Source organism: Saccopteryx leptura, chromosome 5 (assembly GCF_036850995.1).
Source record: "Saccopteryx leptura isolate mSacLep1 chromosome 5, mSacLep1_pri_phased_curated, whole genome shotgun sequence".
NCBI lineage: Eukaryota > Metazoa > Chordata > Mammalia > Chiroptera > Emballonuridae > Saccopteryx > Saccopteryx leptura.
Genome location: NC_089507.1, coordinates 80,958,446 through 80,985,388, shown reverse-complemented (window position 1 = coordinate 80,985,388; position 26,943 = coordinate 80,958,446). Strand labels below are relative to the sequence as shown.

Sequence of the window (26,943 nt, the reverse complement as noted above, 5' to 3'; positions counted from 1 at the left end):
AGGGGGGGATGGCTGTTCTCTTCGAAGCTCTCTGCAGAGGGTTCTTCTGCCCGGTGGTTTCATTGAACTTGGTGGATGTCACTGTTTTCCGCGGCTGCCTGGGCTCTGCTCAGAGCTGGCCGGGGCTCCTCTCCACTCTGCATCCTGAGTCTCTTCTCACCCCAGCTGCCTCCTGTGCTGCCCGAGGCCAGCCCACCAGAGCAGCCCTCCTGTCTCCATAGAGCTCCGGGGCAGAAGTGCCAGCTTCTCCAGTGGTCTCCCAGACAATCCCCATTAGCTTTAGGGTCCAAAGGAAGCTGCTCCCTGACCCGGGTAGTCATGTCAGACGGCACGGCCACCAGTTTGTCCAGAAGAATTACAACTCCCTCACTCAGGACAGGAATGTTCCTGGGAATGGTGTCTCCTGAAAGTGCCGGTGAAAATATCTGGCGCGTGGCTAGGAACCTGCTCAGTTTCTGAAAAGTGACACTCTTGCATGCCGCTGTGTTGCCATGCCCAGTGGTCCCTTGACCCCTTCCTGTTCACTGATTTTGCTGAGGTGTGCAAGAGAAAGCAGCGCTCTGGGCCTGTGGGGTGTGTGTGTGTGTGTGTGTGTGTGTGTGTGTGTGTGTAGGGGAGGGCTTTGCCCTCCAGGTAGTGCTCTATCATTCTAATAGCACATTATATATTTTTCTCAGCATTTTAGAAGCAGGTATATGACGTTGCAGTGTAAGTAAGACTCCCACAGCTGCTCACTCTTTTCAGACAGCAGAACATTGTGGTTAAAACCCTACTCTGGGGTTAGACAGCCTGGCTTCAACTCCATTCTTCCACTTGCTTATCTGGGTGACCTGGCAGGCTACTCCATCTCTGGGTCTGTTTCCTGCCATGAATAGTAGCCCTACTTGCTCGGTTTATGGTGAGGGTGCGATAAGCCAGGTTGCCCTGTGCCTGGCACAGCACGTGTTGAGTAGCATCGCCTTTATGTCACTGTTGTTTCAGCTCTCAGCATCGCCAGCTGCACTACTGCAGAGCCTACCCCCTGCTCTCTGCACCCACCTGCTGCCCGAGGGGGTAGCATTCTGCATGCACTAATGACCTGGGCTTTCTTCTGCTCAGATGCCTCAGACTCCCACCCAGCCTCACCCTGTCAGCCTCTTAGTCCCCTCTCACCCCTGGTCATATGTACACATAGACCCTCTGCGGGCCAGGTGCTGTCACTTTGTCTCTGTACTTGCTGACAGGACTTCTGCCCCTCTCCTTGGACCTCCGTGACCCCCAGAGCTAATACCTCTGCCCAGCGCTCTCTACTCACTTGTCTTCCCCTAGTCTAGTTGCTGAGGGTGTCACCGCACCTTCAGCCTGAATACCCGTGACTAACACAGTGCCTGGAACCTCTCAGGTGATCCCCACGAAAATATTTGCCCAGGAGCTAAGCAAGTTGTTTATCTCTGAGGCCCCAGAATACGGTGATCACCTGCTTCTAGGCAAGACTTTGCTTTTGTCCGTTTTAGTTTTGGGGGGCGCACCATGGTCAGAGCCTCAATGATTTCAATTTAAACTTTATACCTAGACAGGAATGTTCCTGGGAATGGTGTCTCCTGAAAGTGCCGGTGAAAATATCTGGCGCGTGGCTAGGAACCTGCTTGGTTTCTGAAAAGTGACACTCTTGCATGCTGCTGTGTTGCCATGCCCAGCGGCAGTCACTCTCAGCGGGTGCCCGCGGTTTGAGGGTGCCCGCGGTGGGACCTGGTGCGGTGCTCCCCACGCTGCTGGACTGCAGGCTTCACGGGCCCCCAGGGGACGGCGGCCCCTCCTCTCCTGCTTCTTCCCACAGGCAGGTGGTAACCACTTGTGGCAATAAAGCATTACTTTTAGTCTCATTTGGGGACCTTTCTTGACAAGAGAAAAAGGGAGACCATGTGTCTTTAAAGCGGCTGATCTTCCCTGAACCTCGCCTCCCTGCTGGGCCCCTAGTGATGCTGCCCCCGCCCCTACGCTTCCTTGAACTGCTCAGGTTCTAGCGAGCACGCTTTGGTTCATGTTCCGAGTCCTTTCTCTGGGCTCTGCAGCAATTCCTTAGACAGATGGGTGTTTTGGGATTTGCAGAGTGGTTTGCTTGCCCTGTTACATCCTTTGAAGATCTTAGATGAATTTTTAAGGGGCATGTTTTCCTGTGGTCTCAGCTTGGTCGAAAGTCTCATCTCCAGCTCCAGGACCACCCCTCTCCAAGTAGCTCATTTTCTTTAAAATGTCCTAGTTTGTCCCCCTGTGTCAAGTAGGGGAATGCTTCTCTCCCTCTAGGAATACTGTTGCCTTAAACCAGTGAGGTCTTGGGAGGGAAGGATCAAGACACCCGGTCTCATAAATCTCAATGGGGTCCATCTGGTCTGGCTTTGAGCACATGCCTGTCTCTGTTTCTCATCCCGCGGTGGAAGGAATGTGTTTGTATCTGCCAGAGCAGAGAAGAGTCCCAGACCATAGGGGCTTACTACTGCTATTTTTGTATTTCTTTTCTGTGTGGGTTGAGCGAGGGGACTGAAGCTTGCCAGGTGGTACACAGAGAATGCTCTGTGCTGGTGGAGGAAAAAACCACAGACACTCCTGAGGTTTATTGGTTTGAAGCCCTTCTGGTGCTTTGTTTGCCTTTTCGTTTTTGCACGTGCGTAGAAACCTCTTCCAAGAAGACATAGTTTTGCTCAGAATGTGTGTCTTTATTGCAGAACCACAGGGAAGAAGCTGCTTAAGTTCCAGAGATAACTGAATGCATGAGGTGCTCTTGAGCCAGAGGCTGGAGGAAAGGCAGACTGGTTTTCCATTCTTTGTGAACCATGCAGTGTTCATCAAACCACTGAATAAGAGAATCTCATGGGAGGGGGTGGCTAGGACATGGTTCGGCGAGACTGGCAGGTCATTTGGGAGCATGAATCTTCAGTGGTCAGTGTACCCAGTCAGCTCCTCCACAGCAGAGGTGTCTGGGCCCCTGGTCCAGGGTGTCACCATCACAATGACACGGCTGCTGACTGACTTCTCGCTGCTTTTTTCTCCTCTTCGGTGTACTCTTAGCTTCCACGCACTCATGGCTTATCTCTTCTCTTGACTTTTGCTTACTTGTGAATTCTCCTGTCTGCCTTTACTCTGAGTATCTTTTAGGTAACTTCCAACTCACCAAGAAAGAAGATCGCCCAGTTACCGCCATCTCCATTAGGCACGATCACTGGGTGTAGCCTGGGTTTTTCTTAGAAGTGGGTCAGGCAGGGCAAATGCCAGAGCAAAACAGATTCCTCTCTGGTGCAGTTGGGTTAGACACCCTTGCTGTGTGCTTCTGTGAGCTGATGTCTTCTTGTTGGTCTAATATACAAGTGATGCTCATGACAATGGTGATAAACTTGACTGAATTCTTAATTATGTGCCAGGCACTTAGCATGTTTGCATTTACTTGGACTATTTCCTATCCTCATAATAACCTTATGATATAGGGCAGTGGTCGGCAAACTCATTTGTCAACAGAGTGAAATATCAACAGTACAACGATTGAAATTTCTTTTGAGAGCCAAATTTTTTAAACTTAAACTATATAGGTAGGTACATTCCTTATCGAGGTAGCGCCTGCATGTGGTATTTTGTGGAAGAGCCACACTCAAGGGGCCAAAGAGCCGCATGTGACTTGCGAGCCGCAGTTTGCCGACCAGGGATGTAGGGTACCATTTCACTGATGTGGAAATTGAGGCTTAGGCAGGTTTGGTAACTTGCCCCAAATCACACAGATTGTAAGCGAAACTGGGATTCAGGACAAGGTTTCTGTATTACAAAGTCTCTCTGCCCCAAATCTAGCCCTGTCCAGGCTGCGAGTCCAGGGTAAATGGTAGGTGAGCCAGGTGGGCTTGAGCAGCATACAGGGTGGTTTGTGCAGGATGCAGTGCTCTCGCCACACTGCAGAGCAGGCTGTCTAAGGGGCTGGAGTAGCGAGTCTCCCTTTTACCAGATGGACGCACATCCACACTTTTGTTAGTTGGCTCTCTAAACTTGTGTTATAATAATATGGCTTTAGACGTGTTCCATTAATGTGTCTATTCCTCTTTAGATATGTGCTCTGTTCTGAGAGATACTGTTTAGTACCTAATAGATCATGGAAATCTCTGATTTTCACTGGAGGATCACTCTTCAAGGCTCCAAATTGATATGTCAAGAGCTAGTTGTCCAAATGCCAGTTTGTGGAATGGCCAATTTGCTGAATGTGTTTGTTTCTCTCAACTTTTAAAATTGACTGGTATTCATTTTGTCTTTATAACATTACTTGATGTTCTGGTTGATTTGTTTTTGCCTCTGGTGCCTGCTGTAGCAACAGGTGTAGACTTAGATGATGGAGGGGCAGAAGAATATAGATATAGGAACATATGGTATGGATATGAAGAGTTCTTATAAATGTTCATTTATATCAGTTTTCATTAATATATTCTTTTTTTTAATTAAGTGAGAGCAGGGGAGGCAGAGAGACTCCCCCATGTGCCCCGACTGGGATCCACCTGGCAAGCCCCCTATGGGGTGATGCACTGCCTATCAAAGGCATTGCTCCATTGCTTGGCAACCGAGCTATTTTTAGCACCTGAGGTAGAGGCCACAGTGTCATCTTCAGCATCAGGGGCCAACCCTCTCGAATCAATCCAGCCATGGCTGCAGGAGGTGGGGAAAGAGAGAGATGGGGTAAGGGGATGGGTGGAGAAGCAGATGGTTGCTTCTTCTGTGTGCTCTGACTAGGCATTGAACCTGAGATATTTACACACTGGGCTGATGCTCTACCACAGAGTCAACCAGCCAGGACCCATTAATGTAATCTTAATAATGTATCAATAAAGAATATATGTGTGGGAAAGAATTCCTTCTATATTCTTGAGTCTGCAGTATTTGAATATATTTTTCTTGTGACCTGCAGTCTTGGTCTCTGGCTCTCTCTCCTATTCTATCCCTTTCTGTCTTTGCTGCTACTGTTCAGAATTCTACTTTTATGTCAGCCAAGAGTAATGGTGAAAGGAATATGTACACCCGGCTAATTGCTCTACTTCTCATCCATTTGTCCTTATTCAGTTTGACTCAGCTTCATAGGATATGTTCAGACTTCCTCCACAAAGTTCACTGCCCTAGTCATCTTTCCCTCCCAGAGCTTTGCCTGCAGGAGTCTCGTGGAGAAGGAGAGGCGCTTACAAAGGCCAGGCTCTATGCGCAGACTTCTCGCATAAGCAGCAGGCTGGGTATGGAAGAGAATAGCTAAATGACATTTTACATTTTATTTTTCAATAAATTTGAGTTCTAGTAAGTTGACATTTAAACCTAAGAAGTGAACATTCAAGTTGACATAGAGAATTGGAGCTTAAATCACGTATTATTTGTCAGTGACATAGACAAAGCACCTAAAAGTTCTGTCCAGAACTCACGTCATTAGTGATGCTGAATTGCTAGTGAGTCAACATGAAGGAAGACTGTTTACACTGGCTTGATGGTTATGTTGACTGGAAATTCAGTCAGCTGAGTAAAGGCACCATATATTCAATTAACACTTGCCTCTCCCCCTTCCTCCTTCCTACCCTACCCCCAGTACTTTGTTTCCAGCATAAAGTGTGAGTTCCAGTTTTGGTCGTGTGCGTGCACACACACACAAGCACATGCCTGTGTCATGTACACGCATGCAGCACTAAAGTATAGTTTATTAAGAGCTGCTGCTGTATTGTGTAGGACTCCCCAGATGCAAATGCAGACCCTAATAGAACCAGCCTGGCCACTCAAGGGGCTGTCTGTATTCTAAGGGTCCTGGAGTCACTCTCTGAGTTCATGGTCAGGCCAGGGATTATAATACTGCCAGGATTTTCTCTCCCTCCTCTAATTCTTTGTTTCTTCTAAAGTGCTGGCTTTCTGTTTCTTGCTTATCAGACTGACTTTTTCCTCGTAGTGTAAAACTTACTGCATGTGGCTCCTGAGTTCGGCATTTTTACAGCTTCAGCCATGAGAGAGGGGTGCCTGTTCTAAATCCAGGTTTCTGAGAAAGGGAACGCAGGCTTCTGGCTCTCACTGAGGCAGTGGGGTCATGTGAAAACTGGCAGCTCTGAGGGGCTCATGGAGTGGATTTGGAGGAGAAGAAATTCTTCCAAGAACTGGGTGGCGCCCACAGGTTCCCAGAAGACAAGGTGTCTGTTGGTGCTGTTCTTACACATTCCTGAGGATTTAGCACGAATTATAATAGTATGTGTTTTAAATCACTGGGCAGATTTAATTGTAATCTTAGATTTATTTTTCCTTCCGGCTTCTTGTCAACTTCAACTTTAATTATAATTATTCTTCAGTGGGCATGTCCTAGCACTTCTTATTCATTTGTCAAAGTTAGCTTAACAAAATTACAAAGTCCAAGGAGAGACCGCATCTCGAAGACAACAGAAGGCTGAACTGTCAACTCCCCTTCATCTTTGTAATCCAGTCTTCGTTGCCAGGAGTCTGTTCAGGTCCTCCTTGCTCCCTGCGTAGTCAGAACCCCTAAGAATGCCTGCCCTTCAGTGAATATTGGGCAGCATTGCTCAGGTGCGGGAGTAAAGGCTTTTTCATCTCCATCTGGTCAGTGGTCCTAACCACCAGGGCACTAGGTGTTGACTTCTGTACTTTAAGGTTTGAGTTAGTTTCCAACTGACAACTACCTGGGTATATTCTGAATCCATTAAAAATAAAGCTTTTGGCCCTGGCCGGTTGGCTCAGTGGCGTGCAGGAGTCCTGGATTGGATTCCTGGCCAGGGCACACAGGAGAAGCGCCCATCTGCTTCTCCACCCCTCCCCCTCTCCTTCCTCTCTGTCTCTCTCTTCCCCTCCCGAAGCCGAGGCTCCATTGGAGCAAAGTTTGCCTGGGAGCTGAGAATGGCTCTGTGGCCTCTGCCTCAGGCACTAGAGTGGCTCTGGTTGCAACAGAGTGGCGCTGCAGATGGGCAGAGCATCGCCCCCTGGTGGGCGTGCCGGGTGGATCCCGGTCGGGCGCATGCGGGAGTCTGTCTGCCTGCCTCCCCGTTTCCAACTAAAGAAAGAAAAATAATAATAAAAAATAAATAAAGCTTTTGGTCATTCTCTGCAGAATGTCATTTCCCACACCCGCTCAGTGTCTGTCTCCCACCCTGTCTTTTGTTGGAATTTAGGATTAAATGAGTAGAATCTGTAGTCCAGCTGGGCCCCCCAGTGATGGTTGTTTCCATGGAAACAGTGGAAGGCCTTGCAATTAAAACCGAACCTGCAGGCTGGGGAGTGTTAAAGTATGAAAATGAGTTTGTCTGAGAAGCCAGATTCTCATCCCCCAGATGAAACCTGGAGAGGCCAGATGGCCCGAGGGCCTCCTGCCCCTGGGACCGTGCTGTCCGGGCTTCGGGGCGGGGTCTCTCGGCGTTTCAGGCACAGGTGTGTTTGTAGCTCACCTGGATTGCCAGAGTTGCCTAGATTACTGTCCTTGTTGCTCACAGAGCTCTTTGTGGGTAGCCATGGGTCGTGGAAGAGTGTTTGGGAGCAATCTGATCTTTGCTCAGGCTTGAGTGAAGTCACAAATAAAACGTCCATTAAAAGTGGATGAAACCATAGAATGATCTTAAAGTTGGAAGGAACCAAAAGGTGAGTAAGTCTCCATCTCCCCTCCAGTTTGGGAACCCCTCCTGGAGCATGGCTGACAGAAGCTCACAGCATCGGTCCCAGAGGGCAGCCATGCTGCTCAGCCTTCCTGACCCATTGCTGGAGACATGCTGGTATTAGAAAGACCTCCTTATGGTGGGACTTACATCTCTTCCTGTCTCTTTCCTCTTTACGGCCTCTTCTCTTTTGGTGCCTAGTAAATTGAGTCTACTTCTTGCATAATTAAGTTGACGACTGTTGTCATGTACCCCTAAAGACCTCTGTTCCCCTGGTTTGGCTAAGGAGGTCTAAAGCATAACACCTGTGTTTAAAGGCATTCTGAGGGCAGGGGTTTGTTTATTTCCAAAACTGGGTCCTTACCACTGTCGCTTAGATTTTGTGTGACTTCTCTGGACGTTTTTTCCTTAGCATCATTTGTGTGGGTGAAGAATTGGTTACCCACCCAATTCCCAACTCAATATTGATAGTTGAGATCTAGGCAGTCTAAGAACACAAGAGTGCATCAAACCACTGGTCCCTGCGGTCTGGTGAAGGGTGTGGTTGTCTTTTGTGATGTCACCCCAGAAGTTAGTGAATACACCCTACATTCCTAAGTGCCTTAATAATCTCTCCACCCTTCATCTGTGATTTATTTAAACCCTTGGCCTTTTTCATAACGTTTAAGTTATACATTTTAAGACTTCTTAATTCCTCATATGTGTCTAAGTTAATATCCTATTATTATTCTTAAGGTGATGCTCTGCTCCACCCCAAAGAAATAGAAACCCAGCATACAACCCACTCTTATCCAGGTGTTCCTGTGACCTTAAAATGAGCTAAAACTTAAAAGTCCCTAAGTCAGGTGTTGATTAGTGCTGACTGGCAAGTCCTTGGAAGCAGGTGCCTGGCTTCCACGTGCTAGAGAAAGAGCACTGAAGTAGACCGCCTTTTCTGGGTCCAAAAAACTAATAGCTGAGTGACCTTCAGCAAGTCACCGAACTTCTCTAGCTTCCCTTCTCCTCAAGTAGAAAATCAGATGGATACTTTGTATTCTTCCAGGTTATTGGGAATGCTGTGACAGCAAACTATTTCATATTAAGGCTTTATAGCAAACTATACCATGATACTCTGTGGCTCTTTTGAGAGTTCAAAAATAATTTAATAAGAAAATAAAATATTGATGATATTGGACATTTAACACTCACATACATTGAGTTTCAAAATAACAGTAGCTGGTCCCTATAGGAAAGAATAGTAAATTTGTACCTTATATTTTAGAGGGGAAAAAAAAAATCTCATAATTTCTTCTTTTTTTTTTTTTTTACAGAGACAGAGTCAGAGAGAGGGATAGATAGGGACAGACAGACAGTAACACAGAGAGATGAGAAGCATCAATCATTAGTTTTTTGTTGCGACACCTTAGTTGTTCATTGATGGCTTTCTTATATGTGCCTTGACGGTGGGGCTACAGCAGACTGAGTGACCCCTTGCTCAAGCCAACGACCTTGGGTCCAAGATGGTGAGCTTTGCTCAAACCAGATGAGCCCGCGCTCAAGCTGGCGACCTCAGGGTCTTGAACCTGGGTCCTCCTCATCCCAGTCTGATGCTATCCACTGCGCCACCGCCTGGTCAGGTTCTCATAATTTCTAATATAGTTTTGGGTGATATTTGATATGGTATCACATTAAGGGAGAAAGGCTTTCAGTAAAGAAATGGCATTGTTTGTGGAGAAATGAAATTATTCTGGGTTCCTTTATAGAAGAATAAAAAGGTTGAGACTCAGGGAGTAACCTTTGAATTTGAAAATCATTTAAATCCCAATTCTTAGCTTTAAGAATCTGAACTTGACAGGGTTTTCCTGTGAAGCTCAAGGCTGAATCTTGAGGTGTCCTTTTTCCCTGGAAAACTTTTTGGGTTTGTCAGTGGGCCTGGCTGCTGTGTTAGCATTATGATTCCCTATTTCCTGAGGAATGCCAAGGGCTTGAAGCAGGCACTTGTGTGACATCTACGTGTGCTGGGACTTAAGGGTGATTGATCCCTCTTCCAGGGAGGTATTTTTCTTTATTTTCCCCTTCATAAAAAAATTACAGTTTATTTTCAGTATGATTTTGTATTAGTTTCAGGTGTCCAGGGGAGGGGTCTTTCTTACATACCTGTTTTTTACTCCAGACCGTTTATATTTGGGGACATAGAAAGCAAAGGTTATTTCCGCATCTTCTCCATACAGGGTCTAATGATGGTTTCTTGGGGTCATTTCTTTGCTTTATATAGTTTTTTTAAAAATATGAACTTGGCCCTGGCTGGTTCACTCAGTGGTAGAGCATTGGCCCAGTGTGTGGATGTCCCGGGTTCGATTCCCCATCAGGGCACACAGGAGAAGCGCCCATCTGCTTCTCTTTCTCACTTTCTTTCTCTCTCTTCTCCTCCCCTCCTGCAGCCAAGGTTTGATTAGAGCAAGTTGGCCCTGGGAACTGAGGATGGCTCCATGGCCTCCGCCTCAGGCGCTAAAAAATGGCTTCAGTTGCATCAGATCAAGGGCCCCAGATGGGTAGAGCATTGCCTAGGAGCTTGCCCCGTGGATCCTGATTGGGTGCATGTGAGAGTCTGTCTATGCCTCCCCTCTTCTCACTAAAAAAAAAAAAAACCAAACTCATCCAGACTTGACAAGAAAGTAGTTTCCTGTTTTTTCTTCTTTTTTTTTTTCAGTGTTTCTTGAGTATTAATCACACTGAATAATCAGACGACCTCTACAGTTTTCCTTTGAGGGGGGGGAAGAGACAGTCGCAATAATCTTTTCATGTGGAAGAGCTAACCCTGCAGCTGGTGCCATGTTGTGTGTTCTCTTCTGCCTCCAGGGAGTTCTGTCCAACATCTCTTCCATCACCGATCTCGGCGGCTTCGACCCGGTCTGGCTCTTCCTTGTGGTGGGAGGAGTGATGTTCATTTTGGGATTTGCAGGGTGCATCGGAGCTCTTCGGGAAAACACTTTCCTTCTCAAGTTTGTAAGTATCACGCGCTGCTCTCAGTTTGAAACCTAACACATCCACATCAGGAGGACACCCTATCTTCAGGGCAAGAGTAAGCCGTACCAAAAGCACTGGCCAAAATATGGCCTGGGTTATGCTTTTCTTTCAGGCTTGCTCCTACTTGTTCTCCCCGCCCGTGCCTCCTTAATAATATATGTACCACCCCCACCCCATGTTACCCGTTGAGGTTTTGTACACATACGTCATGACTTTGCATTCCAGTCCCTAAAATACCATTTGGAGTAAGGTAGTTATATATAGATATATATATATATAGTTTTATATGTATAGTTATATATATATATATAGTTATAGTTATATATATAGTTACATATATATTTAGTTTTCTTTTAAGTGATTTGTGCTTTCTCTTTTAAGCACAGAATCAGCAGGAAGTTGTTCAGCTGGTTATTTTGGAGAAAGCAGACTTAAGCACAGTGGCTGTGGCCGGTCCAGATTAAATCCATTAAGCAGTAGGTTTTGGTGAATATGGAGAAACAGTATTTGCTTTTCATGACCAGCATAATCTTTAGATCCTGTGCAGGGTATTTGGTATCAGCATGAATATATTGGAAGAGGAGTTTTCCCAATTGGTAGATAGGTGTTACAAGTAAAAGCAGAGAAGGGAACGTGAAAGCTTTTCCGGTGGAGGTTCCTGGCAAAGGAGAACAGAGTGGCCTGTGCCGCGTGGTATGTGAAGTGGTTTGGTGAGTGTGGCCACAGGTCAGCCGAGTGTGCCCGTCTGGATATCGGTGTTCTAGTGGCAGCCGGGTCACAGCCCGCTGTGCAGCAGCATCCACTCCCCTTTCCAAAAGCAGAAAGAGGATTGGGAAAAAAAACACACTCTCCTATGATGAGGGAAGCTGGTGGGTTCTAGAGAACAGATTAGGGCAATATCACCTGGTTTTAGAATGATTTTCAACCTTCAGTGACACAGCACTATTGAGGGCCATTTTCATTTAGAACAAGAGCATGGACCAGAACTGGTCCCAACTGGCCATGCACGTCTGCCACATCTTCTTCTGGCATTTTTTCTTGACCATCCCTAAGAAAAGCAGACTTACTGTCCATGCAGGGTAGCCCACTTCGAATTAGGGCAGCTCAGGCCCAGACAAGGTCTGGAGGCTGTTTCACCTGGATGCTCGTATGGCTCATGCTTATAGGGCAACCCAAAGGCTACTTGGCCCTGTGTACAATTTAATGAGCAGTTGGATCTCCATTCTGTATACATAGATCTCTGGTGCGAGTAGTTATATTCCCAAAACTCCACTTGTCTTACACACACACACACACACACACACACACACACACTTCCTCACCTAGCTATGGAGCCCCCAGAGAGTTTTGTCCCTCATCACAGCCTGCCAGCCCTCTTGGCATGAGGTATTTCTAAAGCTTGAGCTCATCTCACTGAGCTTGTCTGTAGCCATTTTGGGCCCCATCATACTTACTGGTTGCCACTGTTTCCTAGTTTTAGCCTCCATGCCCCTAAATGCGGGATCCCCTTTAATACGATTCACTTGAACTGTGTTAGTGTATAAGGGTAATCCCTTTATTACTTTTATACTATAGTTAACTTGAAGAGGCAGAAATATATCAATTTCTCTAAATTGTCACCCTAATTTATAAAGTCCCATATTGGAAATGAAAAGAATTGTGTTGTTTCTTGGCTTTTTTAAGTCTTGGGGAATATTTTAAACGGTCCTTTTTTCCATTTAGTACATACAGTAAAAACTGGCCTAGAATAAGTCTTTGAAATAAGTAGGAAGTCAACATCAACATCATTTCAAACAGCCTCAATGCGCTGCTGCCAGGAGGCTGGAGAACTGCTGAGAGAAACCCAAGAGCAAAGGTGCTGTGGAATAGGAGGGGAGCTTCCTTGTCGGCTGAGGCCCTGGAACAAAGCCTGCGAGTCCATCTCTCGGGAAATTAGCTCACAGGGCCTGGGGCATGCAGGTTTCTGCCAAATATTTGATATGAATTTAATTTTGGCTTAATTTTTGATATGCATATTGCATAACATGAGAAAATTTACCAGGGTAAGTAGAAAATGAGCTTGCCTAGCCTTTATAAAGGTGAGAACAAAAGTCTAATTAAAACCTTTGCACGGTGTCTGTCTTGTTGTTCTGCCTGTGCACGCGGGTGAGGGAGCTGACTTGCTCGCCCCTGCGATGTGACGGCTGTCATGGAGAGCGGGACAATAAAGGGAGGGGAGTTGGATGCTGTAGGGCAGGCATCGAGTCACAGTGGTATTTCCTTGTCCTTTTTCTAGATTGAGGAAAGCTTGCTTTGTAATTAGTGGTACCACTGATGATAATGAAGAACTCATTAGATTCTATTGCTAGTGAACTCATCAAGGGCAGATCACCAGGAGCTCTATGGCACCTGAGGGGCTGAGCTGGAGGGCCCAGAGTGGGGCCTAAACCTCGGGGTCCTAGACTCTACTGAGCACTTTCCTCCTCCACCCCTCTCCTCATGCCACCCTCCCAGAGGGCCCAGAGTGGGGCCTAAACCTCGGGGTCCTAGACTCTACTGAGCACTTCCCTCCTCCACCCCTCTCCTCATGCCACCCTCCCAGAACAGCACTTGGCACCTGGATAAACACTGTCAGATGTACTGACATCTACTGTGAAATGGCCCCAGCCTACTGCCCTCCCCCCCCCAGCTCCTGTCCCCCCATAAGACTGTAAGCCCTTTGGAGGCAGGCCTGTGGTCCCACTCATCCTTGCTTCTCTGCAAAGCCCACCCAACTCAGGGCCTGATCTGTTACAGGTCATTCAGTAGATATTTGTCAAATTAATTAAACACTTTTTTGTCTTTCTTTCTTTCTTTTTTTTTTCTTTTTTTTTTTTTCTGAAGCTGGAAACGGGGAGAGACAGTCAGACAGACTCCCGCATGCGCCCGGGGATCCACCCGGCATGCCCACCAGGGGTGACGCTCTGCCCACCAGGGGGCGATGCTCTGCCCATCCGGGGCGTCACTCTGCAGCGACCAGAGCCACTCTAGCACCTGGGGCAGAGGCCAAGGAGCCATCCCCAGCGCCCGGGCCATCTTTGCTCCAATGGAGCCTTGGCTGCGGGAGGGGAAGAGAGAGACAGAGAGGAAGGAGGGGGTGGGGGTGGAGAAGCAAATGGGTGCTTCTCCTGTGTGCCCTGGCTGGGAATCGAACCTGGGTCCCCCGCACGCCAGGCCGACGCTCTACCGCTGAGCCAACCGGCCAACGCTGTCTTTCTTTATTTTAAGTAACTGTAGTTTCTTTTGTCCCCCTCCCGCACTATAGTTGTCTCTTGGTTGGCTGCTTGCTGAGTATAGAGACAGCGGCGGCTGTAGCCCCTCTGCCTCCCAGCCCCTGTCCTGCAGCCTCAGGAGCTCTGCTGAGCAGCGGTGGCCCCGGTGCCACCCTTTCTCTCCTTGTTGCCAGAAGTTTGCTTGCAGTTTGTACTCTGGTCCTTCACACCTCATTTCTCATAATCTATTTCAGAAAAAAAAAAAAGAAAAGAATTGAAAGGGTAAGAATGGAGAAAAGTGGAAAGAACCGTGGGTGTGACTAGTATGTTGATATGACTAAGGTGAGGCTGTTCTGAGTGTTCTGGATGGCAGGGAATTTTCTCCAGTTTTATGGTACTTCGCACATTAGCATGGGCTCTCACCTTCCTTTTTAAACCCTTGTCTACCTTAGCCAGACGTCTCCTAGTGGCTATAGGTTGATGTTATTTAAAACATTCTGAGACTGGTGTTCCCAAGGGAAGGCCCTCAACCCAATGGTTTGGTTTTGCTTTCTTGGTGGGAAATTATTTTCATGTCACGGCCACCCCCATTTTTCCTCTTTGCTCTCTTCACCTAAGACAAACATGTCCGCTGTTCTACCCTGCCCAGCAAGTGCAAAGGGCAAATAAGCAGTGTCTGCATCTGTAAGAGGAATATATTGCATACAGGGTCAAGGCCACAGTAACAAATGACAGGTGATCTTAAACTATTGAAATTTATCTTTTGATGTCACAAAAGCTTCCTAGAAGCAAGGGCAGGTCATTGTTCAGTGTCTGGCAGCACATTAATCAGGAGAAATTCATTAGGCCTTAAGGTAGGTCTAGTGAGAGATTCCTAACATCCATATTTGCTTATGAGCTTTGTTGGTTAATTGCCAAACGGAGAACCAGAGCCCCAACATTGGAATTATGAAACAATTTTTAAAAATCCTTTCTTGGGGTGTAATGTTTTGTTACTGAATCTTAAGAAACTGAAGGTTATCTGCTTTGGACGTTTGTAACAACCCAATGTAATTATAGACCATTTTAGAAGGAAGCATTTTACTGTATGTGATGAAAATTTCCCTTATAACTGTTCTCTGTGTATGTGTCTTTTGTCTTAGTTTTCTGTGTTCCTGGGAATTATTTTCTTCCTGGAGCTCACTGCCGGGGTTCTGGCATTTGTTTTCAAAGACTGGATCAAAGACCAGCTGTATTTCTTTATAAACAACAACATCAGAGCGTACAGGGATGACATTGACTTGCAAAACCTCATAGACTTCACCCAGGAATATGTAAGTTTAAGTTTGGTTTACTTTCAAGTTGAAAGCCTTCTGGGAGCCCAGAGAACATCCTCCTGGCTTCTGCATCTGCCAGCTGGAACCTACCTCTGACTTTTCTGCATGGTTTTTGGTTTGTTTGCTTTGTCTGTTTTATTATTTTCTGACTTATTCTATGACTTACCTGATTTATGCCCTAAATGAAAATATCTTATTTTTCACTTATCTTAATTTCTACCTAGACGAACAAAGAAGAAAACTCTTGGGCAAGAAGTTTCTAATCACATTTGCCCTTTGCTGTTGACATTTAAAGAATCTTGTTTTGCTATAGGTTTAACATTTAATTTGGTATTAAATATGGATACTTTCTTGTTCCTTGCCCATTTTTTGCTCATCCTCCACACTTCACAGCTTAGAATAAGATACTATCAATAGAATATTTGTCCAAAAGTACTTGAAATATACCTATTCGAGTATTATTAAAGTGCATGCAGTTAACAGCGAGAGTTGAGAAAGCTCTAAGCCCTGTGGCCTCTAACAGATGAAGAGCCTGCACAGCAGAGCCGCTGCCCACCCAGGTTTCTGAGCATTTCCATGTGAGGGCCCTGCCGTGCAAATGAAGTGGCAGAATCCCTGTTTCATTCAAAATGCAGGGCTCAGAAACAGGTCTAGTGCTCAATTCTGATTAGCTAAGTCACCTTGGGCTAATAGGACCTTGACCTATTTCCCCAACAGTACAGTGGAAATAATAAATGCTACCATTTAATTCATGGAAATATGATAAGACTCTAGTAAGATGTGCATGGTTTTATGTCAGGCTTAAGGTGTTCTTGTCCTATAAACTGATAGGTGTTTATTGGCATACACTGAGAAATTGAATAGCTGAGCAGATCTGGACAGTGGTGTCCATGATATTAATGTATGTGGCAGGGTGAGCTGGGGTCCCTTTGATACAGAGAGAAGAGGGGCTGCGCCAGCATTTGCCCTGAGGACACACCCTCTCACATTGGGCACTCAGAGCTGAGCCTGGTTGTGTTGGTTTTGTAGGGGGCAGCAAGGACTGCCCTGAAGTAAGCTGTACCTTGGGTGTGAAATTAAGCTCTGTTTCATCTCCTCAATAGACTTGACTGTTTGGTTAGGTCCTAATGGTTGCAGGCTTATACCCTGCCAAGTCCTATTGCTGCCTAGTTTGCATGACAGATCTGATTGAGATTTGTAGGCAAACCCTGAGATGCACAACTCAAGCCCTCAGAGGACCAGATGGGAGCCGGAGGGACATGCGTGTCCACGTTCTCTTGCAGTGCTGTCTGCTTTATATGGAAATATGATTTTCTTTTTCTGCCCTGGAGTCTAATGTGTTGATGTAGCTGTGGGTCCTGAAAGCCTTAAAATGGTCAAGGAGTGATGTTTATTGGATGGGAGTACGGCCTGGGGAGTAATGAGGGGACTTAGGAACAGCTTTAGAATCAGGACACACTTAAGACCCACAGAATTTAACAGCTTGTTTTATTATAGTTTAATGGGATGATTGAAATTTTTTAAGTTGAAAATGTAAATATAAGTACATGCTCTTGTTTAAAACAAATTCAGAGTACTAACAGATATATAATGGAAAGTAAGCCTCACACTTTGGGGGGGGTGTTCATGACTTTGTGGTGATGTTTCACGATATATACATGTGTCAAAAATTATAAAGTACACTTTAAATATGTGCAGTTTCTTGTATGTCAATGATACTTCAATAAAACGGATTTAAAAAGGTTAAGGTGTAGAGATCAAAATTATAAAAAAAGAAGTCTCTAGATATCCCACCCACAACCCCAGCTGCCTCCTTCAGACACTACTGGCTAGTGTCTTGTTTATCCTTCTAGAATGTTCCTACGTACTTAAACCAGATCGATCTTGCTCTAATGGGGCCCTACTGGAAACTCGGGCTCTGCCCTTCCCCCACCTAACACCAGGTGTCTCATCAATCTTTTAAATCACATGCCAACACTTACTTCCTTTACAAACCTTCGGTTTTAATTATTTTGGGCGCTTTTGCAGGGGCTGTTTTGGTTCAATTTGGTTTAAAAATAAATTCAGAGACAGAGGAGAGGGTTAGAACTGGCAGCAGCTGGGTGTCGGTCATTTTGGCGGGTGTGAGTGGAAGCGCCTGGTGGCCTTCAAGTCGAGATGTTCTAATTCTCTCCTGTTTGCTCTAGTGGCAGTGCTGTGGGGCTTTTGGAGCTGATGATTGGAACCTAAATATTTACTTCAATTGCACAGATTCCAATGCAAGTCGGGAGCGATGCGGCGTGCCCTTCTCCTGCTGCACTAAAGACCCCGCAGTAAGTGGAGGCCAGCGAAGCTTTGGCCTGCTCACCGCCCCACCCAGGACGCTGTGTGGGATGAACGGAGTGATTTTTTTTCCTTGAAACCTCCTCTTACCTGCTTAGTCTTAATTGTAGCTCCTGCAGGGGGTATAGCGCTCGGTCCTTCCCCGAAGGAGTCATCATCGCCGGCGTTCATTTAGCAGTACATGCTGGTTCCTAGTCTAAGCCCTTTTTGTGCCTGGGCTCATTTAAGTTTGGAACATTCCTCCTAACAGGTACCGCCATGATCCTCCCTTTTTAGGCGACATCCAGGCCTGTGGAGTTTAAGTTACTATCCCAAGCGCACATTGTTAGCTAGTGTGGGCACCGAGCCTCAGACCAGGCAGCCTGCTGTTTCTTCTGCATGAGGACAGGCTTACCTGAGAGCTCTCTCTTTGGTTTGGGGTTAGGAAACCTGCTCTTCTGATTTAGTTCTGGGGGACATACTGGCATAGAAGAGTTAGAGACAGGATAGGACTAGAATGTGGGAAGAACACAGCTGCCCAGACTCTCAGCTGTAATGACTACAATTAATTGCAGTTTGTTTTATATCTATCTATCTATCTATCTATCTATCTATCTATCTATCTATCTATCTATCTTTTGTCGTGGACTTGAGAGTATTATTTTGGGTCCAATTATGCACCTGCTATAATGAATGAATGACTTCAAGTGCAGCTCCCTTATTTTAAATGAAAAGCCAGAATTGATTGTTAGAATGACACATGGCAGTTGCTCCTGCACTTGTCTTTACTGGATTTTTTTAGCCTCTCTTCGGCTAAAAAAATCATTCCCCCTAGTGTGCACCCTCGGAGCTGCCCTTCGCCGCATCAAGTGGATCCGAGTGGGCGCGGATGAGTTCAGTGGCCTTGTCCCCTTGCAAGCTAGAGGGGGTGCGCTCTTTCAAAGGGGGCGTGGTCTTGGGGTGGAAAAGCGGAAGTTCCCTGCAGACTGCCCAGGGCGGGTGTCAGCCTGGGCTGTTCCTCTTGTTCTGAAGGAGACTGAGGATCAGTCAGGACTGTGCTTCCTGCTCTGGGGTGGCGCCAGAACAGCTGACCTTTCCCGCTGGTTTGTTTCTCCCTGTCCTCTGACGAGGCCACAGGCAGGAGTGCCTGGTACAGAGCCCAGGGCGCCCTGTGTCAGCATTCCACCTGGCGAGTTCTGAAGACTCTCAGAAGACATTGTGTCTCTCCTTTCAGCTACAGACCCACTGAGTAGTGATACCTCATTCCATAAGCGCTAAGCTAATGAATTCCACCCATACCCTGCAGAGGGGAAGCCATAAACTGAAAAGAAGGGAACCCTCATTTCTGATCAGACCTGTCGGGTGTCAGAGCATCTGTCCATGTGATATGTGTTTAGGAAGCTGTTATGGTTTTAATGAAGTAATGTATTCTCATTGAAAAATCATTTAAATAATGCAGAAAATAGATTAAATTTATATAGATTAAAATTAGTAGTTCTCCCTCTCCCCAAGAAAGCAAAAATGAAGATACCCACTGTGCCCTTTAGTCATAATTTTTATCTATGTCTCCAGTTCCCTAGAGCCCATAAGCTTATTGAGATTATCAACCCTGAGTCTTGTACCTCCCACATAATGGGCTTGTTCTCCTTTCTGCTATTTACTGAGCCTCAGTTGGAAAAGAGGGCATATTTTAATACTTACTTCTGAGGATTTTTTTTTTCCTTTTCCAAGTGAGAGGAGGAGAGAGTGACACAGATTGCCATGTGCACCCCAGTCAGGATCCACCTGGCAACCCTGTCTGGGGCCCATGCTCAAATCAGCTGAGTTATTTTTAGCACCTGAGGCTGATGCTTGGACTGAGCTATTCTTAGCGCCCTGGGCCAATGCTCAAACCAGTCGAGGCACTTGCTTCAGGGGATGGGGGTGGGGGGGGGATAGGGGAAAAAAGCAGATGGTCAGTTCTCCTGTGTGCCCTGACTGGGAATCGAACCTGGGATGTCCATATGCCAAGACGACACTATCCACTGAGTCGCTGAGGATTGTTCTAGTGATTACATGGGATAATGTATAAAAGTGCTTACCACGGAGCCTGATCCATCTTATCCAATACACACTTTTTAACCTACGTTTAATGGGGATCTTCTGCTAACTCCTCGGTTGGCTTTCTAACAGGCATGAATTTCACCGTTCTGTTTTCTTTCTCCACCAGGAAGATGTCATCAACACTCAGTGTGGCTATGATGCCAGGCAAAAACCAGTAAGTGGAATATCATCTTGTTGCTTAGCACAAAGGGTATTGGAGGAGCTTTTGAACTTGCATGGTGATGCTGTACTCTCCTCTTCCCTGTGAAGGAAGTCGATCAGCAGATTGTAATCTACACAAAAGGCTGTGTGCCCCAGTTTGAGAAGTGGCTGCAGGACAATTTAACCATCGTGGCTGGTATATTCATAGGCATTGCGTTGCTACAGGTAAGACAAGGCTCCCTCTGGTGCCACAGGGAAACGGTGCCCTGGGGTAACCTTCGCCAGGACGGGAGCTTTCCTTAGTCACCTTAATGGTACAGTTTTAAGACACAACTGGAGGGGCTGGGGAACAGACCCAAATTTTTTTGGTTTGTATTTTAATAAAACTGTGGTTTTAGATACTACTATCCTAAAACACTTTAGGAAACCTTTTTCCTTTTGAAGATGGAGACATTAATTGGGTCAGGAGTAGTCTGCTGACAGTCCAGCATTAAATCATGGGCTTTAATAAAGCCAGGCCGACAGCAGTGGTTGGAAGGAGATCCAAGTGGCAAGGTTAAGAGCTTTTGGATTTTCACAGACATGCTGTGCCCTTTCCGTCTCTGGACCGCCTTCTCAAAGTGCTAGCGAGGGAAAGGAGTGCCCACTTTTCCTCCTGGCCAGTCCCGGGAGGTAGGCTTCATCATGTGGAGATATGACACTTTCCTTTGAGCACAGATGGGGCACAGTGGTTGGAATAACTGAAAGAAGACCTAAATAAATGGAAAGCCTCCCCATATCCATGGACTGAAAGACTTACTACTGTAATGTGGCAGCACTCCTCAAATTGATCTACAGAGTCGGTGCAAGCTCTATCAAAATGACAACTTTTTTTTTTTTTCAAAAATGGACAAGTTGATCCTAAAATTCATATGGAAAGTCAAGGAACCCAGAATAGCGAAACAAACCTGTAAAAGAACAAACTTGGGGAATTCTCGTTTCCTAATTCCAGACTTGAGTACATAGTGGCATAAGGTTGGACATACAGATCAGTGGACTAGCAACAGGTGGTGCTGGGCCGACTGAATGTCTATATGCAAAAGAACGATTTGAACTCCTCCCTCACACCATATGCAAAATTAACTCAAAGTAGATCAAAGACCAAATATAAGAGCGAAAATGATAAAACTCTTAGGAGATAGTATAGATGTAACTCTTTTTTTTTTTTTTTTTCATTTTTCTGAAGCTGGAAACAGGGAGAGACAGTCAGACAGACTCCCGCATGCGCCCGACCGGGATCCACCCGGCACACCCACCATGGGGCGACGCTCTGCCCACCAGGGGGCGATGCTCTGCCCATCCTGGGCGTCGCCTATTGCAACCAGAGCCACTCTAGCGCCTGGGGCAGAGGCCACAGAGCCATCCCCAGCGCCCGGGCCATCTTTGCTCCAATGGAGCCTTGGCTGCGGGAGGGGAAGAGAGAGACAGAGAGGAAAGTGCAGCGGAGGGGTGGAGAAGCAAATGGGCGCTTCTCCTGTGTGCCCTGGCCGGGAATCGAACCCGGGTCCTCCGCACGCTAGGCCGACGCTCTACCGCTGAGCCAACCGGCCAGGGCTAGAGGTAACTCTTTATGACAGTGATTAGGCAATTTTTTTAGATATGACACCAAAAGTACAAGCAACCAAAGAAATCATAGATAAATTGGATTTCATCAAAATTTAAGACTTTTGTGCTAAAAATACTATCAAGAAAATGAAATGACAAGCACAAAATGGAAGAAAATATTTGCAAATCATTGTATCTAGTAAGTATCAAGTATGTAGAATATACAAAGAACAATTCAACAATTAAAACAACAAACCCAGTTTAAAGATGGGCAAAGAGTTTGAATAGATGTATCTCTAAAAAAGATACAAATAGCTAATAAACACATGAAAAGATGCTCATCGTCATTAGTTGTTAGGGATATTCTAATCAAAACCACAATGTGATACCACCTCACACACAAGGATGACCGTTGAACAACATGGGTTTGAACTGTGAGGGTCCACTTACAAGCAGTTTTTTCCAACTGACCATAGTTCAGGTGACCTATGTAGTTCAACTGACTTGAGTTTTTCAAGGTTCAAACTCCTCGGCTGGGACTCTGAGTATGGGGAGAACTGGCTGTAGTTATACGCAGATTTTTTATTGTACGGGAGTTTGGCACCCCTAAACCTCACGTTTTGCAAGGGTCAACTGTAATTAAAAAGGAAGATAAGAGTTGTCGAGGATGTGGAGAAATAGGGACCCTTGTACATTGCTGAGGGGAATGAAAATGATGCAGCCTCTATGGAAATCAATTTGGCAATTCCTCAGAAAGTTAAACAGTTGCCATAGGACCCAGCAATTCTATTCTGAGGTATGTACCCATGAGAACTGAAAACATATATTCACCCAGAACTTGTACACAGATGTTCATAGTAGCACTATTCATAATAGCCAAAAAGAAGAAACAGTGCAAATGTCCGTCACCTGATGAGTGGATAAGCAAAATGTGGTTTATTCATATAGTGGCATATTGTTCAAACCGTCAAGGGATTGAATGGCCGGTCCATGTGACAGCTTGGGTGACCCTTGAAAACACTGTGAACGCAGTCTCACACAAAAGGCCAGATATTATATAACTCCATTTCTGTGCACTGTCCAGCATGGGCAACTTGGTAGAGATGGAAAGTCGATTAGTGGTTTCCAGGGCTGTGGAGATGGGGAGGGGGAATAACGGCTAATGGGAACAGTTTCTTTTGGGCAGATGAAATGTTTTGGAATTGGTGGTCTGGTCGTAGTTGCAGATCCTTGTGAATATACAAAGAACCACTGAATTATACACTTGAAAAGGACGGTTTTGGCAGTATATAAATGCTATCTCAATTTCAAAAGTCCAAGATGAGAAAAATGGGATTCCCTGGCCAAGGAAAAGCTTGATGAAATTCAGTTTCACTGTTTGACTCTTTCTTCCTTTCTCAGATTTTTGGGATATGCCTGGCCCAGAACTTGGTTAGCGATATTGAAGCTGTCAGGGCAAGCTGGTAGAGCAGAGCCCCTGCGCAGCTGCTGTTGAGACACTGGACAGACCCAGCCTCCCAGAACCCGGCGCCCAGCCGAATCCACGCTGCACGGACCCCAGTCCCCGTGGCACCCTGCAATCCCACCTCATGGAGCTGCCAAGAACTTGTGTTGGGGGGAACACTGGGAAATGCTGCTTACTGACAGAATTTTTATAATAACCAGTATGAAAGTTGTTGCGCCGTGAATCTCTACTGTAGCCATGAAGTTATGGATGGTTGGATACTCACCGAAAAAAGATAGAAAGGGAGGGTAGCGACCCCAGATGTTCTTGACTGTGTGGAGAACAGTCTTGTTCTCCACTTCAGTAATTGCAGGGCTGAGAGAGGCAGCTTTGCGCTTCCTCACAGCTCGAAGGGACTGCCTTCGGTTCCATGGCCTGAGGAGGCCATCTTTTCTAAACTCAGCCCGTTCCCTGGGAGGGCTGGGGCACTGGGATCCCTTCGCTGTCCGTGTCAAGGAACGGTGGTATCTCTCATCCCAAGAAGAAAACAGCTTGTCTGTAGGATCAGAGTTTGTGATCATATTCAACAAGTAACTTGGGGGGGCACATGTGGTCTCCTTGTGTGAGAAGTTGTGTATTTCACATGCACTGAGCAAGAACACGGGAACACTTCACTTCCTGATGCTGAATTTTAGCAGGACAGATCTTTTTTCTAAGTAGGCCTGAGCTTTATTTATCAGTGAATTCCAAGAAGAAAATGAGGTTAATGACGAGGTATTAGTTAAATTCTCCCTTACCCCAGCCCACCAAATTAGCTGTTGGATTGTTTGGAAACTCTGGAATACTCTGGGGTTTTGGCCTTTTTTTTTTTTTTTTGTCTCCCAAAGGTGAAAGCTACAGTTTCAATTAAATTTGAAAGTGTTTTCTTACAAGCTCAAATATTTTTTGTGCATAACCTCCCTGCATGACCTGTGACTGAATCCACGAGCTTTTCTTTCTGCCATCTTTCCTACGTTTATAAATATGATTTGATTGGCATTTACTTGATGGCTTCATGACCTTGAGAGGCGTGGCAAGTCCTTCCTGCCTGGGAAGGGACCAGCTGGGCCATTGCGAATGCTTCCACGGACTCAGTCTCTCCGTCGTATTGGTCGTCATGGCCTCTTCAGCACCCTGCCCCTCTCCCTCTGAAAGGAATTAAACCCAATGCCAAAACAATGTTGACACAGTCAAAAAGCTTCCAATGGGTTTTTTTTTTCTTTCTCTCTTCTGGTTTTAGTTTTCTTTTATTAAAGAAAGAGAAAAGAGTGCATGGGCAGGACTCCTTCTGTTTTCTTGGTGCAGACTGCTCATCAGGATGGTGACAAAGCACAAATACTTTGGAGGGGAGAACACTGATGAGGCAGCTGTTTTGTGTCACAGGTGGAAAACCACCTCCAGGTACTGCCACCCACCTGGGCCCTGACACCACAGGGGAGGGATGAGTTTGCCCCAGATTTTATTTCATCCGTTGTCTCCAAGGATGTCGTTCTCCTGGGGGAGCAGATATTAGTCTGTGGAATGCTGGGAAAACCACAGGCATACTTCATGGTGATGACACGTTTGCCAACATGGAACTGGGCCGCCAGCTCGCATACTTTGTGGAGATTGAGCAAGGTTTCCCATTTCAACCCTGTGTTGTGTTGCTGTGGCTGACAGATGTGTCAGTCTGCTCAGAGCAGGGACAAAAATTATTTGCAAATCTTGTCTCCAGAGTTTGGGTGTGTATGGCTCTGCATGTGTGTGTTTTTGTGTCTCTGTAGTCAGCAAGGTGGATTCCATAGTCCAGCTGTCAGGTTGTTTTATTTCATCTCTGGCCCACAGCACTTGTCCTTCCGTCCTGTCATTTCAACATGGGTAAGACTTGAGCTCTCTGGTCAGCTCTCCTGTCTTTATGTTTACTGCCTCATTCTCCAGTGAACTCCATCTGACCAGTTGACTCAGAACCAGGCAAGATTCACCCCCTTTGGCTCATCCAGTGAAGAGGCCAAATGGAAGTCCAAGGGAGTTTTAAATTTCAATGAATCACCCTTTATTTTTTACACTCAAGAGTGGTTGTAATAAAGACTGTCATTAATAAACTTGGTTCTCTACCTGACATGGAGTTGTGTCATTCTTCATTTCTTCTCTCTGGAAATTGAAAACTTCTCGAATCCAGTGGTTCTCAAACTTCAGCGTACATCAGAAGCATGGGATGGTTTGTCAAAACCCAGATGACTGTGTCTGCCCCATCCCCAGACTTGCTCAGTTAGTAGTTCTGGGACAGGGGGAGGTTGAGAATGTGCAGTTCTGACCAGTTCCCAGGTGACACTGTGGTGATGTGTTTTGGAAGCACAATTTGAGAGGCACCGCTCTGGTCCAATTCTCTAAGGGGGAAAAGGAGAACGGATATTTTGTGATTGGGAGCAAAAGGTCCCTGTACACTGGATGCTGACTGAGAGAGCTGGGTATGTAGGAAATCTGATCCTAAGGTGGTTGTCTGCTGGTCAGTCACCCAGGGACCATAGCAAACACAGATGATCAGGTCTTGCCCCTAAGCAATTCTGTAGTGAGGCAGCCAGCACCTAGATTTTTAAGAAAGTCCAGTGCACAGTGAGAATTAGGACTCGTGAGCCTCAGTAAATCTTGTTAATTTTCAGAACCTTTTTCTAAGAAAATATCATATTTTTTGCTCCATAAGACGCACCTGACCATAAGATATACCTAGGGTTTTAAGGAGGAAAATAAAAAAGTATTCTGAACCAAATGGTGTGTTAAAATATTTAATAAAATACTGTATTTTTTGCTCCATGAGACACACAGGCTTTTTCCCCTCCACTTTTTGGGGAAAAAGTGCGTCTTATGGAGTGAAAAATACAATAATTTCTAGTAGTGTCAGAGCAGGAATCTTAACCCATTTGAGAAATACCAACTAAATTAACTTGCTTTGAATTATCACTGTAGAATTCTATTTTTAGAACTATCAAAGATGTTCTTCAAAGATTAAAGGAAAACAAAATTTTAAGGTTCATATAGTATTCTTAGACCCTTACACTGTGCCAAGACTTGTTTGAGAAACATTTTGCCTTATTCCCCTGGATATTTAAGACCAAAAATGTTTATTTTGACTTTAGGGAAATTTATCAGTGGTAATGAGAGATCACCAATCCCTATTTCTTGAGGTTTTTTTAGCTGTGCTGTAGAGATCATTTTATGCACATGAGGTCATTTGCCCTTCTTGCTCTTGGGAAACTCTAGGCCAACAGAAGAGAGACACCACAGCTCAGATGTAGAAGGATGCTTTGTCTACAAAACTCAGAACTTAGGGAAGTTTCTTCTGTGTTTAGAAGGTAGACTTGCTTAGAAGGAGAATGCTTGTTCAGTTTCTCTACATCTCTGCTGTTTGACCAGTTACCACAAACATGATTGCTTCCATGATTTAAAAATACCTGAGTATTTTAAAGCAGTGGTCCCCAACCTTTTTTGGGCCACAGACCGTTTGTTTGTTTGTTTTTTTATTCATTTTAGAGAGGAGAGGGAGAGACAGAGGGAGAGAGAGAGAGGAGAGACAGAGAGAGAGAAGGGGGGGAGGAGCTGGAAGCATCACTCCCATATGTGCCTTGACCAGGCAAGCCCAGGGTTTCGAACCGGCGACCTCAGCATTTCCAGGTTGACGCTTTATCCACTGTGCCACCACAGGTCAGGCCCCACAGACCAGTTTAATGTCAGAAAATATTTTCACAGACCGGCCTTTAGGTTGGGACAGATAAATGTATCACGTGACCGAGACCAGCGTCAAGAGTGAGTCTTAGACCAGGGGTCCCCAAACTTTTTACACAGGGGCCAGTTCACTGTCCCTCAGATCATTAGAGGGCCAGACTATAAAAAAACTATGAATAAATCCCTATGCACCCTGCCCATATCTTATTTTAAAGTAAAAAAACAAAACGGGAACAAATACAATATTTAAAATAAAGAACAAGTAAATTTAAATCAACAGACTGACCAGTATTTCAATGGGAACTATGGGCCTGCTTTTGGCAAATGAGATGGTCAATGTCCGGTTCCATATTTGTCACTGCTAGTCGTAACAAGTGATATGACACGCTTCCGGAGCCGTGATGCGTGCGTCTCGTCTCACCGGAAGTAGTACTGTACGTGAGCGATGCTGCGCTTTG

General features: G+C 45.7%; 1 protein-coding gene across 1 annotated transcript in view; it reads left to right on the top strand.

The window, feature by feature from the left end:
- Positions 1-24,884, top strand: part of TSPAN5 (tetraspanin 5) — a 190,407-nt gene extending 165,523 nt beyond the window's left edge. Inside the window, exons 3-8 of the mRNA XM_066387298.1 lie at positions 10,461-10,607; positions 15,001-15,171; positions 17,361-17,486; positions 19,685-19,732; positions 19,828-19,944; positions 22,705-24,884. Coding sequence (XP_066243395.1) covers positions 10,461-10,607; positions 15,001-15,171; positions 17,361-17,486; positions 19,685-19,732; positions 19,828-19,944; positions 22,705-22,770 — 675 coding nt within the window. The 3' untranslated portion in view covers positions 22,771-24,884. The remainder of the gene's footprint in view (positions 1-10,460; positions 10,608-15,000; positions 15,172-17,360; positions 17,487-19,684; positions 19,733-19,827; positions 19,945-22,704) is intronic.
- Positions 24,885-26,943: the final 2,059 nt, after the last annotated feature.